Raw genomic sequence first — 17,030 nt, 5'->3', positions numbered from 1 at the left:
TGTGCAGTTCATTTTTCCTGCCTCCGAAGCACAGCTCTATCATCATCCCGTTTAACCGGCATCACCTCCCAGTGCCTAAAGGGGCTGCAGGAAACCTGGAGAGGGGCTTGGGACAAGGGCCTGTAGGGACAGGCCAAGGGGAATGGCTTGAACCTGCCCGAGGGGAGACTGAGCTGAGCTCTGAGGCAGAAGCTGTTCCCTGTGAGGGTGCTGAGGCGCTGGCACAGGGTGCCCAGAGAAGCTGTGGCTGCCCCATCCCTGGCAGTGTTCAAGGCCAGGTTGGACACAGGGGCTTGGAGCAGCTGCTCCAGTGGAAGGGGTCCCTGCCTGTGGCAGGGGTTGGAGCTGGATGGGATTTAAGGTCCCTTCCAACATAACCAAGGCTGGGATCCCATAATCTTTGGGCTCGTCAACATAGGATGGAACTGCACACAACAGTGAGAAAGATCACAGTGCGTTACAGGCAACTGTAATTACTCTGCATTACTGAAGCAGGTGCTAACCAGCTCCTTCCTCCGACCCTTTCCCCCCTCTCTTTATCAGCCATTTTGCTATGGAATGCTTACCCCAGTTTCTTCCTTCCCTTCTCCAGCAGCAACACTGACCTGTGTATCTTTTATCATTTTAAGCCTCAAGGCCCAGCTCCAACATCTTCAGTGTCGGACTGAGGCTTTAGGGACTCCATCCCAGTACAAGAAACCTGCACAGAACCTCAAAACCCTCCCCTTGTCCCTGCCATCACCCTGCAGGTCAGATACAAGGGATACGGTGCCATGGTGGGGGACACACACAACAGAAACACCCAGCCAAGCTTACCTGATGCTACCCAAGTCCAGGGGAGAGCCATGAGGGACTGGAGCACCTGCTGTATGAGGACAGGCTGAGAAAGTTGGGGCTGTTCAGCCTGGAGAAGGCTGCATGGAGACCTCAGAGCAGCTTCCAGTATCTGAAGGGGGCCTACAGGGATGCTGGGGAGGGATTGTTCATTAGGGACTGCAGGGATAGGACAAGGGGTAATGGGTTAAAACTTAAACAGCAGAAGTTTAGATTGGATATAAGAAATTCTTTACTGTGAGGGTGCTGAGGCACTGGAATGGGTTGCCCAGGGAGGTGGTGAATGATCCATCCCTGCCAGTGTTCAAGACCAGGTTGGATGAAGCCTTGGGTGATATGGTTTAGTGAGAGGTGTCCCTGCCCATGGCAGGGGGATTGGAAGTGGATGATCTTGAGGTCCTTTCCAACCCTAACTGTTCTATGATTCTACATAAACCACTCTCTCCCTTTGGGCTGGAAAGCTGCAGGAGACATCAAGTCAAAGCAGTGCTAACACACGACACAAACACTGAGGTCAGTTTTTAAAACTTTTTTTTTTATTTTTTAATTTTTTTTAAGTTTTTATTTTATATTATCTACAAAGTAAAAGTTTTCTTAACTTAAAAGTTACATCACTGTCTCACGATAGTGATCCTCTCATCAAACGTGATTTATAAATAATAACTCATCAGTTTGACGATTAGAATTCTGGGGTTTGGTGGTGGTGGGTTGGTTTTGTTTTTTTGTCTCTTTTTCCTTTTTTTTGTTGTTTTTTTTTTTACTGAACCTGTTTTTTTTCAAGTTTAGTGAGAAGTAAAAGGGATCTCCGAGTCTTGATTTTTAGTGAGAATAGCAGCAAGAATCACTCTTGTTACTTCTTTCGCTAGCTGATGAGTTCGTAACTTTGAAGGGTCATTAAAAAATAAATAACTTCCAGTTTTCAGCAAGCAGAGTTGGGGCACTTGCAGGACTCAAGATACAGTGCATGGAATTATGGAATAGCCCACAAGTTCCTAAATGCCTCTACTCAGTCCGAATCTCTCCCACTGCAAGATGAACTGTTAGCATTCCTAGTGGATGTTACAAGAAATCAATTTCCTTTTTGTGTTTTTTTTGTGGTGGTTTGGTTTGTTTTGTGTTTTTTAAACAAAATAAAAATGAAATTCTAGGTTTTCTGTGCTTCCAGTTGGCAGAAGCAGTAGAAGGAGGGTATTTGGCCTACAAAAGGTATCCAGCCTTTCAGTTATTCCAGATGAGCCTTACAACTGCTGTTGGTGGTGGGCTTGTACTGTAAAAAAAAAGTTCAAATGTAAATAATAAATTGGCAAGCCACACAACAGTTTGCTATTAAGTGGTCACAGGACAACGACTGAGCTCAACTTTGTCTCTTTTCCTTCGCTTCCTTTCTGGTTTTGCTCTCCTTTTTGTCTTACATTAGAGAACCAAACAAAACCCTGCATAGCAAGATGTCCTTTGGATGGTTTCGTTTCCCTACCTAACCCCACAGACAGCAGCTTTGTTCTGCTCACACATCCCCCAAGAAACAAGAGCAAGGTAACGACTTTGCTACAATAGTTTAGAGGCTGTTTGGAAATGAATTAAGAAAGAAACCCAAAGGTAAGGTTAAATTTAAAGCAGAAAGAAGTCATTCAGCACCTCCTCTTCCCCCAAAAAGTAAAGCTGCAGAACGTTACTCTGAATTAAAGGTTAGACTTCAAGCTGTCACTTTATTCAGTCTAACAGCTCTACCCCCAAGCAACGTTTTCACTCGTATCCTCACGGCCGATCCCTTTTCATTTAATAAAAGCTCAGAGCATTATAAACAGGCTACACAGACAGTCCATCCCCCACGGCCAAACCATGGCAAAACCTGGAAGAACTCATCCCACAGCGTCTGCAGAGTTAGCTTCTCTCTAGCTGGAGTAGAGAAGTCTTTGCTCAATTAGCTGCATCTCGTACCGCTTATCTAGGCTCACATTTGGGTTGGCAATGTACAAATGCAAACGCAGCAGCAGTCTGCCTTCAGCACTCTACAAGGACATCTTTAGGTTGGTTTTTTGTTGTTCCTTTTTCCCCACATCTGGTTTCTAACAGTTCTTTTCACTACTACGACCTGGCTCAGTTACGGTGCAGGTCTCCCGGGCACACACTCCTCACCTGAAGGGTGCGTCATATAGGGGAAATGTGTTGTTGTCGAGACTGGAATGGGCTGTAGTGCACTTTGAGCGATGGCGGCTTGGGGACCACCAGGTGGCTGTGTCGTCATTAGCATCATTGGAGCATGGGCAGTTGGGTGAGAAGGAACCATTCCTGACTGTACATGAGCCTGAAACAAAGAGCTCTTTAGTATAATGGTCACAAGGAGGCATCACTCCTGGCCACATGACTGTCAAGTTTTTCTCCAGCTGTAGCAGTAAATCTGGAGATTTATTCCATTTTAACTAGATTAGCGACAGGGATTAAGTCAGAGATCTTAACACAAAAAATAATAACAAAACAACAACAAAAAAGGGCTTAAATCTTTACTGCTGGCTCCGAGTCACATTCTTAATTTTAGCCATTTGGACAGTGAGCGCTGGGAGAAAAGTGCCAGCATTAAACAGTGGGGTCAAAACCAAAACACACCCAAACAAACAAAACCTCAGCAACAAATCTTCCAAACATTTCTGTTAGTGACCTGGATCAAAGCACTTCCTACGCAGAGAATGCGACGGGTACAGACACGAACTTCACACGCGCGGGGAGTCTGGCATCCCTTCCTCATTGCACAACTCCACATTCTTTGGTGGCTCCCTGCCCTGGAAACCACTCTCTCCAGTGACCTGTGCCCACGTTATCGTTCATCGAAGCAGTCCTTCTAAGATGATTTAATCCCTTTATACTGTTAGGGCAGCTTTGTTCTGTTTCCAGTTAAGCTCATCACAGTTTAAGTCCTTGTGTTATCTAAAGCAATCAGAGTTAAGTCTCAGAGGAAAAAGGAGATTACTCTTTAGGATGGCTGATCACCTCCTGGCAAACAAGCTCAGTAACTTGTCAGCTGGTTTCTTTAGCTCAGACTAGGACTCTAGAGGTCATCAATTTTTTGGTTTAAAAAGCTAGTAAACACTAGTTTCTTAAAAGCACAAAACATTAAGGAACTCTAAGAGCTCTTAGTGGGTTTCTCTTGGGGGTGGGCAGGGAAGCATTTATTATCTAAGGTTTGCTTTGTCCTTCTACCATATCCCATCAACAGAGCACCACGGGGCAGGAATCGCAGTCTCCCAAGTTTCACATGCCAGTAAAGACAGATAGCAGGGTAGTGGCTACAATTTTATTTCTTCAAGACAAAAAGGGTTACTTGACTCATCACAGACATTCCTCAAACTCTTTATCAGACTTGCACTGGACTAGTAGCACTCAAGAAGCCTTTAAAGGCAGGAACTGCAATTCAAATCTCACTCTTGCTCTAAAAAAGGCTTAGAAGATAAGGCTGTGAAACAGAAATACCTTTCAGGATCAGCACCATTTTTACTTTGACAAACATGCTATTATAGCAGCCATCGTTATAAAGCAGCTATTCATATAGCAGCTGCATTCAATACACACATTGGATGAAAATGTTCTGCTGTGGCTCAAAACGCTTTGTAAATTGGCAGCTGACAGGACTCTAATGAATTTTAAAGTACTGTTTCTCAAGTGAGATATCTAACAGCTCCAGATTCATCTGTTCACTTAAAGGGACATTCAACTGATCCCCTGTGTTAGCCTAACTGAAATTCCTACTACATGGTAGTTCAGAATGGTGTTCAGAAGTTGGAAACGAGGCTGCTAAGGAACTATTAAATCCAGTGACTAGTTTCCCCACCATGGAATAATTACATGCATCTAAAATTTCTTAACACAACTGTAGTTGTTCCTTCACTAGAGATGTTTGAGGAAGCCACTTTGTTTGATAAAGTCAGTTAGTTTGGGGTCAATCTCATGGAAGATTGTAGTTTTCATCCTACAAAAACTAGAGCAGAAGAGACTGCGTAAGTCAAAAATCCAGGGGAAAGCAGGCATTCCTTTTAGCAGGCATTGCTAAAAAACCTGACTGAACAGACTAAAAGTTGCATCTGGTTTGCTTCATCAAGGTTTGCTTATTAAGTGCTTGGCACACAGAAAGGAAGGCAATGGTCGCATCCGTAGCGCAGGCACGGGCCTGGCCGTGATGTGTACCTCTAGGCTGACCTTGAAACCAACATGTTTCATGTTGCAAGGCACAGCACTGAACATGCCACTAACCCAGGAGCTTGCTGCAAAGACCCTTCCCAATGGTTGCATGCAGGGCACCCTGAGAAGCTCCTACAATCTAGGCATTCACACCAGTGTCATCACACCAGAGCAGAGCAAGAATCTTGTTCCTGGCAGAAACCAGAGCCTGGGAGGACCTGGCAAGAGCAGTCAAGTGTGGACATCCTCTCCTTATCCTCCCAGAGAAGAGAAGCAGAGAAATTAAAAGCCCAACAGAATAAAAAAGCTAACAACTCAACATCAGTAAAACAATTCCTAAATAACTAGTAGTTCATTGGCTTAATGAAGGGACCAAAGCAAAGAATCAGAATTCTGCAAGGGACAGGACACCTATTAGACTAACCTCCCTAATTACAGTTAGTCACGATAGTCCTAACTATTCTTAACCTGTATGAGAAGGCATAAGCCACACACCAAGTGCTTGGTGTGAAGAAGAAATTGCGCAGGCAAATTCCCAAGTAACTGTCATTCCTTGACAAAGCACACTAAATCCATGAGATTTAGATACAAAGAAAAATCTTTGTGAGGCTGCTTTACGCAGAGCTCTTTATTCATCAATCATGTGCTTCCCTTCCCAAAATCCAGGTTTTTTTCAGTGAGTTGACCACAAGAGAGCAGTTAAGAGAAGTGGGTTTCTGATCCTGAAGCAAGGACTGTTGCTAGGTTGCCCAACAAACATCAGGGATCTTCTGCCTAAGCAGGTCGTTTAGAACCACACACAGACATACACACACACACACACACAGAGGCACACACTGTTTTCTCTTTCAGCAAGGATTGTCTTGCAGTCATCTGAACTGAATCTCACCTATCTCCCACTGCAGTGCCTTGCTATTCCCTAGAAATCCTTTGTTACATCCTTTACTGGATGTACTTGTATATGTTTTGACTACAATGCAGAGCCTAAAACTGCCACCAAAAGCAGCAATTCAGCCTTCCTCCACTCAAGCTCTCACCTCCAACCTTTCTGTATGCCAGCTCTTCCTGTGCTCATGCAGTGAACCTGAGCAGTGAACTGATCTGACTGAGGAATAGCCTAAAAGGGGGGCAGGGGAGGCACACTTCAGGTGAATCATGTCCCCAGTCTGGTTTGCTGCATGGCCAAACAGTTCTGTGAGCAGAATGGTGGGGCAGGGCAGGGATGGGAGCCGAGAACTGGGAAGAGAGCTCAATTCCTTTCAGTAGCAGTGCCAGCTTAAGATGTCTTCATTAAACTACAGTTGTAGATGCACTGGGTGTTGGAAGCTGAGGTCCAAATCTCTTGTAAAATTCTAAATAAAAGGCAATGTACAGACAGAAAACCTAAATAACACAACAGGTAGTCTGTGCTGAGAGGTGACAGAATGGAAATCACTTCAGCAGGCCCGACTGTCCTAACTTTTGTGGCATTAAGACATTTAGTCTTGAAGGTTGTTAAACTGTGTTTACCTGGGGGACATGGGCCATGTGTGGCGGATTGGTATATGCAGGTTGAACATGGGAGGGATGAATGGTGAAGACTGTTTGTTGTGCTGTAGGAAAACTATTTTGTGGAGACTGCGTATTGGAGCCTGGCGTCATGGAAGGTGGGGTTGGAGCTAGACCTGCGTGGTAAATTGCCGACTGCTGCTGTGGGTTTGCCAGGTGGAGTGCCTGAGCAGCCTGGTGCTGATGATGCTGCAAAGAAAGACAGAAGATGGTTTAGCTGCTGGTCTAGAAGTGAGACACATCGGTTCTGTAAACTACAGTAAGAAAGGTCTGCAAAACTGCTCTCAAAAGTGACAAAAGGGTCACATCCATGGGCATGAGGAAACTCATCTCAAATCCACCAGGCTCACTTTCTCCTTCCACTAGGGAATCATGTAAGCACAAATCTGGAAAACAGAACCTACACTGCCAGGTAAGGAAAACCTGAAACCGTGGAGCTGGGTGTACTTGAGATTTGCACTCAGCAGCCCAAAGTTACTACCAGCAGGTAACTCAGACATGCAGCACTATCACAAGGACTGTTTTGTTTTCAGCTGCTTGTCTTTGACAAAATACAACTGGAAACAGCAGATCAGTGCTAAGAATTGTTTGATTGTAACTCCACTCATATTAAAGCTCTGACAGAACTCTGGTCCCTCCTTAATTGTTAACACAGAAACAAGCTATACCTCAGCCCCTGTGAACAGGGAGAAATGGATGCTTGGACTACAATATTAGTCCTTACTAAGGAAAAAGGACTTCCACGAGTTTCCCTGCTAGCTTATCTAAGAAATTACATTATAAGCCTATCACCTTGCCACTGCAAGCAGAGAAAGATTACATTATACAGCTCTACTTCCACCCTTCAGAAAATAACAGGGGAATCCAGACAAGTCCCCTATGAGATCTGTCACATGCAGCTTGTCTCCTACCATTTTTCCTCTCAAATCAATATATCAATGGCAAGCATCAGATGCAATACCTTCCAGCAGAGCACGTTAAACACAATGCAAAAACATTCACTCCCTCAATTACCTGCACGGGGCTAGGAGCAGGGTGGCTTCCAGCATGTTGGCTTTGCTGCTGGCCAGTTGGTGTGGCAGAAGGCTGAGGATGCGGAGGATGCGGATGCAGGGTAGCATTAGGGTGGGCATACTGCTGAGCAAGTGAGCCAGTGGAAACTAGGATGAAAGAGAACAACATTTAGCAACAGATACACAACATGCATCTCATCAAGCTACCATCTGCACTTGAAGGCTGCACTACAGCTCAGACTATAAATACTGTAAATATATTCCCTCCCCCTTCTATAAAAAGTATTTATCTTGCAAATAGCTGAGTTCTTACCTTTTGTGTAGTTTGGTTTTGCAGGAAAGTCTATAAATAACCATAATTAGACAGTGCATCTTCCCTAGTTTGACAATGTAACAGATACTACACAGAACAAAGCAGCATTTTGGTTTTGTTTAAAATATCAAATTCATCGTTTTCATACAATTTATAGTTTTTCCTGAAGTGACTTTTCAAAGGTCTTACAAGCCATTTTTATTTCCACCATCCAAAAAATTCTTTGGCCTTATACCTGGCTAACCTCACCATGCTACTCTTCTGGAACTTGCTCACAGTACAGTCAGTGTAAAGTATATGCACTGCATGTAAAAGAGCTATAGGGACACACAGTATATACAAGAAGAGCTGAGAAAACTGAGGCTGCTTGAGCATCGAAGTTCTGCTGAAGCCAGGATCTTGTACTACATAACATATCTTGCCTTTCCCCTCAAGGCCGATTACAGAGCCTGGTCTGGATCTCCACATTCCATGAAATCCTTAATTCCTTGAAACAGTAGCAAATAAAGCACAAAAATCTAAACCAGGGATAACACCACAGAACTTTCACACCAGTAAACCCACATCTCTTGCTACAGCCATACCAGTCTCCAATAACAAACTAACAGCAACAAGTTCCTTGAAGAGCCCTGCTCTGTTCTGCTTCAAAAGGGGCCACATTAGGTAGTTTAGGTTTTCTTCCTTGAGGGAATCTAAGTATGAAAAGCCATACTGATAGCAAGCCTTCCTTTACACACAAAACATGCAACCAGAAAGCAAGGCCCTAAGGAAATGAAGATGCTTTGCCTATTCCCCTCACTGCTTTTAGATCTTCTGCAACAACCAGTCCAGTTTGTAACTACACTTCTACATGTGACAATGCACGCTATCCTCTCCTATGTTACAGCTTGCCAAGACAGAGGCTGTTTTTACTGACTAAACAGTCCAAGCAAACTGTCAACCTTGCTCCTGCTACTCATTTCTTTTTGTAGTTGTGACTGAATTTAGTTACTTACTGTTGAGTTACAGCTTATTTAATGGGGTGTGTATTAGATAAGATCTTAATAGCCAATGAAGTGCCTGTCTGTTGCATACCCTTAGCAGCAATGGGTTTTCTAGTGGTGTTTCCTTCCCCTAGTAAATCAACCTGAAAAGCAGGGCACAGGGAGAAACCTTGAGTTATGCTGCAGCCATCTGCCTGGTGCATTCACAGCTAGTGAGGTGTGCTTTATCTCCCTTTCACAAGGAACTGTTTGCTGCAGCTCCTCAAGAGTGTCACTGTGCTGGCCTCCAAGTTCATGAATACACACAACTGCCTGAGTGCACAGAAAGGATGAAAGGCAAAATGGGTGGAGAAAATGGACAAAAATGTAGCTGCATCTGAAAGCACAATACTGTTCAGCAAAAGCAAGTCTCAAAAAGACAGCAACCCTACTGTGCTCCATTAACCAGCCCTGACACAATAGTACCCTGTGCACATACTTGTTTTCCTCCAGTTTGGCTTGCTATTAAGCATACAAATGCTACTTCTAACAATCAGACTTGCTAGAATACATCAGGACAGCATCTTTTTGCCTAACTGAGATTTCTCTCCCAGGCCATTATGGAAGTCTCTCCTTTAGGAAATAACTGCCTACCACATATCTCTTAATCCCGCCCTGCTGTCTTGAAAGCTCCATTAAGTCTTCACTGAGCAAATGGTCCAACAGTGATGTGCACTGCAGTTTCAGGCTATTAATGCAGATGAACTTCGTAGGTATTTGCATCCCTAAACTCCCACAGTCTGGAGGTGATGGTAACCTACTTATGCATGAGCATGTAAGTGTACTTAAGCACGAGTGTACATACTCATACACCGTGAGCACCTCTGAGAAGTGTTTTGAAAACATCTTAGTGTTTTCTATGCATATTGTCAAAACTACCAATATTTTCTTCCACAGCACTTTGTTAAGCTTTCAAATGCAAGAAAAGGCTTTATATATATATATATATATCACTACTAAAACTTACTTTGCAGCAGCATCCCCACCACACTTCATTCTGACTTTCAAACACTGCTCCTTACAACAACTGTGTGAAGATCGTCTATAGACACACTGATCATTTTTACAGCATGAAGTTTTTAGTTTCCCAGAGCAGGCAAATTTCTCACCCTCGTTATTATCCACACTCTGCAGAAGGCCAGAAGTATTACCTCTGCCAAAGTAATAGAAATAAATGCAGAGAGGGATTGACTTGCTTGCCAAAGGGCATTGCTACCAACAGTCTCCCTCAGCTCTCATCCCACTGCCTTGGCCACAGCGCTGGCACATCTAACTACGAATTAACTTCGACTCCATTCAGGAGGCTTTAAAATGTATATGAAAATTAATTCCAAGTTGTAAGATATTCAAGGCTTCCCACATCCTGCCACATTCCTTGTTAAGAGCCACTGAACTAATGTGGTGCTCTCTTCAACCATTCGTGCAATTCATCTTTCATCTCTTCATAGCCGAGAGAATAATAAACTGAGTTACTCTGAAACAGAGACATTATACAATAAAACTTCACAAAGAAGAATTTCTCTCTTAAGAAACCACTTAAACCTAGGAATAGTACCCTAAAGAATAGGTACTGAAGCAGGGGGAGAATGAAGGCTTTGTCAGAAAGCAGCTCTTCCATAACCTTTTAACATCTTTTATCTATAACTTCGCACTGGAAATACCAGATATTTTATACTAAGGGATTTTTATTTGCTTCGCTTCTCCTCTCCCCCATTTTCTCCTCCTTAACAAATTATTCCAATAAACTCTACAAGTTTGGTTAAAACTACTTCAGATGCTGCTGCAAATCATGTTTTAATAGTAATATTAAAAGTGCCTTTCAAAAAACGTTATTTGGACACTTATCTAAATCCTGTACTGAGACTGCATACAAATGAAGAACGGTTCAGGGCAAGTGGCAGCAAGTCTGAAATACATGCACGGATCTTTGTTAGCTCAGAAGCAGGGTTCAAACTTCCAACTGCAGGGATGTAAAAGGGTTTCCACGTTGAGCTAGGGCAATTAATAGCTCGTGACAAGCCAATGAACTCTATGAGGCCAGCAAGCCTGTGAAAGAAGCCCTGCAAAACAGCCATGAGAAATTCACCTGCTTAGCTGTAACTAAAGCACTTTCACTGTGACTCATGCCAAGGATTTCTGCCTGTTCATCACAACAGCTCACTACACAGATCAGAGAGCAAACAAGGTAAGACAGGAGGTGAAGAAAAACACAATAAATCACCAATTATCCAACATTTTCTCCCAATTCTTAGCGCTCTGGACATTTTCCAAATGGCCATCTAGTATCCAAGAAAGTGCTGAGAAAGCTCTCAGAAGGACAAAACAGCTCTGTGTATCTCCTTGCTGCAAGTAGCCTCAGCTCACTCCAGCACAAATACACTGTTTTTCTCACCCTTTCTGCCTTAAGCTCCCTCTCCCCCTGAAATACTCCCTGGGCTAATAATCTGCTTCACTTCAGCATCTTTTTGATCAAGCTGTTTCCTACCATGCAATATTCAACTGCACCAACCTGGCAGGGACAGACAGTGAAGAAAAGTGATTGGGTAATGAAGTGAGCAGAAATATCAGATGGATTGAATTACTGAATTCAACTCTACAAAAGTGCAACCCATTTCTCTGAGAGGCAAACAAGGAGCAGTCAACCATCAAACCCACAGAAGGAGCTGAAATCAAAAGAGGTCAGAGCAGCAGAAATCAAGCACAACTCCCAGCTATGAGGGTAGATGCAAAAAAAACCCGTATCCTGTAATTTTGTGCTTGCCCTGGTAGGCATTTCAATGGTGCCAATGGTGGTCATCGTTGGTCATCGTCCAAAGATGCACTGAAGAGCCTATTTTCAAGAACTGACCAGTGAACAAACTTCAAAACTATTGCCAGACCCAGTAAGATGGTGAGGATAACTACATTTAAAAGACCTGAATGGTAGGAAGCAAAGAAATAGCAAATATTTCTTTCATAACACAAACATTTCAAGAAGTCATTTTACACAGGTAGAGTGGACTTCACTTAAAAGATTACTCATGAAAGGAACGAGCTTAGTAAAGTTATTTCAGTGCACCAAACCAAGAGGCATGAAAACAGGACAGGTCAGCATCCTCCAACACCAGTTCATGCAGAACCAGGGCTGTACAAGAACCACAGGAAGCCTGTTCCAGAAGAGACTTTTGGAGAACAAGTGGTATTTCTCACATCCCTCTTGCATGAGCTAACTCAAAAACCCCAGAAGAGTGCCTGGCATGGGCTGCATGGACTTGCAGACACACACAGCAACAAGTCTCACTGCAAGACAGGAGCAAGTATGAAAACACCCTGAAACTGCAAGTCCTCCTTTCCCATGTTTTGGGTGACAGCAACAGCTCATCCTGCAACTACACCCCCAAACCCCAGCTTCCTCAAAGTGCCATGATGAACACCAACATACAAGGCAGTGGGTTTTAGTTAATCTGCCCTTCCCAGTATACATATGTAACTGAAGGCCGTGTTAGCTGTTGTGTACCATGAGTGTGGAGAACATCAGCACTTCTCCCAGTGCTCACACTGGTGTAGGAAACACCCCACAGGAGTGCTGGAGCCAGGTAACAGATACTGTTCATCGGCCAAGGAGGAAGCAGCTGATGCAAGGAGCCCTCATCTACTCACTCTTGTTATAATAAAGACAAAGTACGTTGCTCACAGCTCTCCTTCAGTAGTTCCAAAGTAACTCTACAGAAAGCTTCCTTCACCTCAGCTGCAACTCAAGTTATTTCCTCCCCGGGGCTCTGAACTTGAGCCACAGCATTTTAAAGAGATGAGGCACAAGATACTTCTCCTTTTAGGAAGATGAATAACTTGTGAAGGTTTTAAAACCCCATTTGAGCCATGAAAGCAAGGCAGTGAGGCAGTTCAGTCACGTTTTAAGGAAAGGCCATCCACATGCAGTGCTCACTTCTGGCTGCGGATGAAAAGAGTGGGTATTAAAGTCAGAGATTATTCAACATGCAAACCCAATTTTAAAAGCCAACAAATCAGCCTCCTGTGCTTATATCAATCTGCTTCACACCCCTGTCCATTAAAAGGAACCTTCCTGAGTTTTCCACACACTGGTTTGGTGCAAGGAAACTTGTTCCCTCAACACGTCCCATTCCTTTAACATCTGTTCTTTAGAAAGTGCTTTTTCTGTACAATCAAAATTAGTACAAAAAACCCAACTCACTGGCAAAGTAGAAAGAAGGGCCTGTCTCCTTGCTGTATGGTATTTTGGGACATGCTGAATTTGGGAAATAGAAAGGTAAATTAGCCTCTTGCCACGTGCATACTTCCCGTCTTCTGGAAAGGTCAGTGTCAATGCTTTAAGGTTTTCTTTTTTTTAAGCTTGTAGAACCATGCAGATATTTTTATTTACTTAGGTGCTATTAGAGGTGGATATTTAGTTTTACAAAGGAGTGGAGATGAAACAACACAAGTCTCAAGCAAGCCTTCCTTAACTGGGACACTGAGGTCTTCAGTTCTTATTTCACACAAAAATCAACTTTATGTCAATTAATGGTCTATTACAGTCCACTGTAATAAGAAGGTTAAAATGTCATCACGCTAGAACAGAAATTGGCCCCCTGCTTTTTCAGCTAGATCACTGGCATTCTTAACAGTTCCAAGACACCTTTGGTGACTGGTTCACTCTTAGTCCCTGGAGAATCCTCTGAGGTTTATATTATATCCACCATTGTACTATCAGGGTAATAGAATTTACTCTACTGCTGAGACAGAAACCAGATAAAAGTTAGAGACAACACCAGACCAGTAAAACATATGCAGAAGGGGAAAGGGGAAGGGAGAATGGGGACAGGAATGAGAGCACAAAAAAACAGGAAATGCATCTGTATAAAACCAAGGTCTGGTTTTACCCAAGTTTGGTTTTAAACACAAAAGTTAAGCTTTTCAGAGGACTCGTTATCTGAAAACACAGGCAATTCAGCTACACGGTAAAACTAACACAAGGTCATTGTCACAGGAATGAATATATCCACCCTCTGCTGAGATACCCACATTTTCTCCTAAACAGCACAAGACAAGTTTGGGTGTTTGTGCAACACAGACCAAGGAGTCAAACTGCAAACCATGGCCAGCAGACTCCAGCCCAAGGACATTGGTATCAGGGAGATCACACAGAGCCAACACTTCTGAGACAGACAATACATTCTGAAACCAACGTGCAGTTAGGTAGGGTGAGAACAACAACTCCATGGCCAGGTATGTGAGTATGTGTGTGTACTGCTCTGCTTCAGCAGTGCCTGCATTTCAAGCTCTCCTTGGTAAGGACATCTAAGTGGCTCACGTCTCCAGAAGTTACAAGCTGAAGTGTGTAATTAGACGTGTTTAGCACCTGGCTGGTAGATGGGAAGATAGTTGCTTGAATATTGTCCTTCCCAATTGTGTTTTGAGGGGAAAAACCCCATGGTTTATACACTCCTCCATCATAGGTTTAGGTGGGTCTACTGGTAACCACGCTCCTCTGCTTCTCTTGAGCTCTTGTCAACAGCGGGTTGTCAAACAGAAGCAGGACACTGTAATGACTGGCAAGGAAATCCCAGAAGTGCAGAAATATCCCATTAAACAGCATTAGACAAAAAAAAGTACTTTTTCTTTAAAATGGAAGAGCGCTTATCACTGAGCGTAGGTCACAGCATGTGTTTTGGATTCAGCTATCTCTCGCCAGGACACGAAGGAAAACAAAACCCAAACTCTGGCAGTGAGGGCAGTTCACTCAATGGATCAACAAGCACTTCTCTTCGCTGGCAGGCTGCAACTGCTTGCCACAGACTTGCAACTTGTCCCAAACCATGAGTGGAGATGGAGTTTCAGGTCTCACCAGAAAACATTTCACACCTTTACGAATGTTCCATAAGCAGTGCCCCCCAACCCCCAGGTCTCAGTAATGTTGTCCTTGCAGACCTCTTCTACCACATATGCAGGAAAAAAGGGAACATTCCAAGAGTCATCTCTCAAAGAAAGCACTAGTACCTTGAAGGATATAGGGGCAGTTATAGCCCACAGAATCCTGGTATCGATGGGGGCAAAAATGAATTTCAAAGTAAATAATAAGACACATATTTTTAAAATCAAACAGCAATTTTAAAGAGCCAAAAGGAAATCTGAGACCTTGTTGGAGCAAGTGCTCCAGAACTCAAAAGCAGTGGTTGTTGCTTCGCAGGAAGTTGTTATTCTGACCTTTCAGATTAGGTTTAGAAGAGGACCAGAATCAAAGTGCATTGGTATTCTGAGGTCAAACATACTGTGGGTAAACTTAAGATTCCCAAAATACAGAACATAAGTTATGGATACGTTCTTACAGCCACTCAATCAGATGTGAATGATTCCAGCACGTTGTTCTTTAGCAGTGTACTCCACAAGCAGCTTATATTTATCACCTCAGGCATTTCTATGCTTTCCCCAGGAGTTCACATATCGATAAATGGAAGCTGAAGTGCATCTGTTACAGATGGACACATTTGGAGGAAACACAATCCATCTAGGCAAGGTCTTTGAGTACTCAGCACATGGAAGACTTGCAAAAAGCTGAACTGAGACAGTGCTGCACTACATCAGAAATCAGCTCGTGTGTAGCTAACTGTAAACCCTGTAGGTTAAGGGCACATTTGAGCCAATTCATGTTCACTAGGCAATAAACACATCTGCACATGGCAAGAACATACTCTTAAAAGTGTCTCATATGGAGTTCATGATCCAGCTGCGTTGAATGGTTTCAATAACAAGAATTTCAAGCACTTATCATTTACTGGGAAGGTTGGAGAACATTTAGAAGAGTCACCAAGTAGCTACTTGAAAGAACACAGGAGGACATGCAACTTCTGTTAAATTAGGTGCTCTTGGAAACGTAGTATTTAATTACATGGCAGAAAATACCAACGAATTCAAGTTTGACCCAAGTTAGTTGTTTGCACTGGTAGGTAATCACATACCTACAACAAACAAGCTGCAAAACCAACACAGCAATGAGATCTAACAGTTGTAAATTGGAGTATCAGTGATAAAACTATACAGACATCTACAGATCAAAGCCAACCAAGGGAATGGGCTTGTACTTCAATGCTGTAGAACCCACTGGTTACAGAAGAAAAGGATGGTGCACAATGAGAAATTGCTAGGAAGTCACATGCAACCATTCTGAATCATATCTCAGATTATCTCATGTTTGGTTTTTATTTTCATTAGGATTTGAGAGGAGAGTTTTCACCAATAAAGGTCTGAAAGCCTTTGATCATTCACTCTATTTAATCTAATGAAAAAGAAGATCTGTTTACACGGACACCTCAAGCACAAGAGTAGAAAAGATCAAAGTTACACAATTAGCAAGGACCTGTGAAAGACTTAAATCTCTACCAAGTAACTTCCATTTCAGCTTCAGCGCAAATGAGCTGAAATGTTCTTCCTCCAAGTGTCAGAAAAGGTTTCTCTCTCTTAGTTTTGCTTCTCAGCTCTATTACCATCCCACTGCCGAGATCTGACAGGATGTTTTCAGATGGGCAAGACACAGACTTTTTAAAATCAGAATTAATTCCACACTAAACTTCAGATTCTCAGCCTTTGTAGGTTTTCATGACACATCATGGACTTCCATTAGGTAGCAGTGTAAAACTAAGCACTGGAACACATACAAAGATGTCTAAAGGTACAGAAAATCTTTTATTAGAATCTAAGTCAATAATATACGTGACCCAATAAAAGGCTTCTTCAGATGCTATAACAAGTATTGAAATGCCATGTTTTCAAGAGACCATCTGCTGTTTTGACATTTTATGACAATTTCCAAGCCTTCTAGCAACCTTGATTCTACCTCTTTCAATAGCATGTTTTGCAGTGAGGTTTTTTTTTCCTCCAAATTGGGCATTGATTTATCATACATTTATAATGCTTTAGAAGTTCTTTCACATTTTACTCTGTAACAAGGTAACCCACATTTTCAGCACTTCACTGTATGTGAAATACGCCCATCTGATAACGCTGGAGAGTAACTGTCAAAGTCAGAGCAATACATGAGCTGTTTCATATATTCTTGACTTACCAAAAAAAGAAAGGTAAGCAACACATGTTTTATTTTGCTTAAACAGCAGTGTTCATACTGTTAATAATGCT

The 17,030-nt window shown here is 42.8% G+C and overlaps 1 protein-coding gene across 14 annotated transcripts in view; it reads right to left on the bottom strand.

Annotated features, from left to right (window-relative positions):
- Window positions 1-1,921: 1,921 nt before the first annotated feature.
- The window catches only part of ATXN2 (ataxin 2), a 50,530-nt gene continuing 35,421 nt past the window's right edge, over window positions 1,922-17,030 (bottom strand). For 9 of the 14 annotated variants that reach the window (XM_034068014.1, XM_034068016.1, XM_034068018.1 and 6 more), the window contains 4 exons: window positions 13,093-13,146; window positions 7,567-7,712; window positions 6,514-6,741; window positions 1,922-3,139 (listed from right to left, as the gene is read on the bottom strand). In XM_034068014.1, the coding sequence (XP_033923905.1) occupies window positions 2,936-3,139; window positions 6,514-6,741; window positions 7,567-7,712; window positions 13,093-13,146 (632 nt within the window). In that variant the 3' untranslated portion in view covers window positions 1,922-2,935. The remainder of the gene's footprint in view (window positions 3,140-6,513; window positions 6,742-7,566; window positions 7,713-13,092; window positions 13,147-17,030) is intronic. The other 5 variants (XM_034068015.1, XM_034068017.1, XM_034068020.1 and 2 more) reach the window with 3 other exon arrangements.

Source organism: Melopsittacus undulatus, chromosome 12 (genome assembly GCF_012275295.1).
Source record: "Melopsittacus undulatus isolate bMelUnd1 chromosome 12, bMelUnd1.mat.Z, whole genome shotgun sequence".
Classification (NCBI taxonomy): domain Eukaryota; kingdom Metazoa; phylum Chordata; class Aves; order Psittaciformes; family Psittaculidae; genus Melopsittacus; species Melopsittacus undulatus.
Note: the sequence above shows the minus strand (reverse complement) of the source record. Positions and strands in the feature narration are given on the sequence as shown.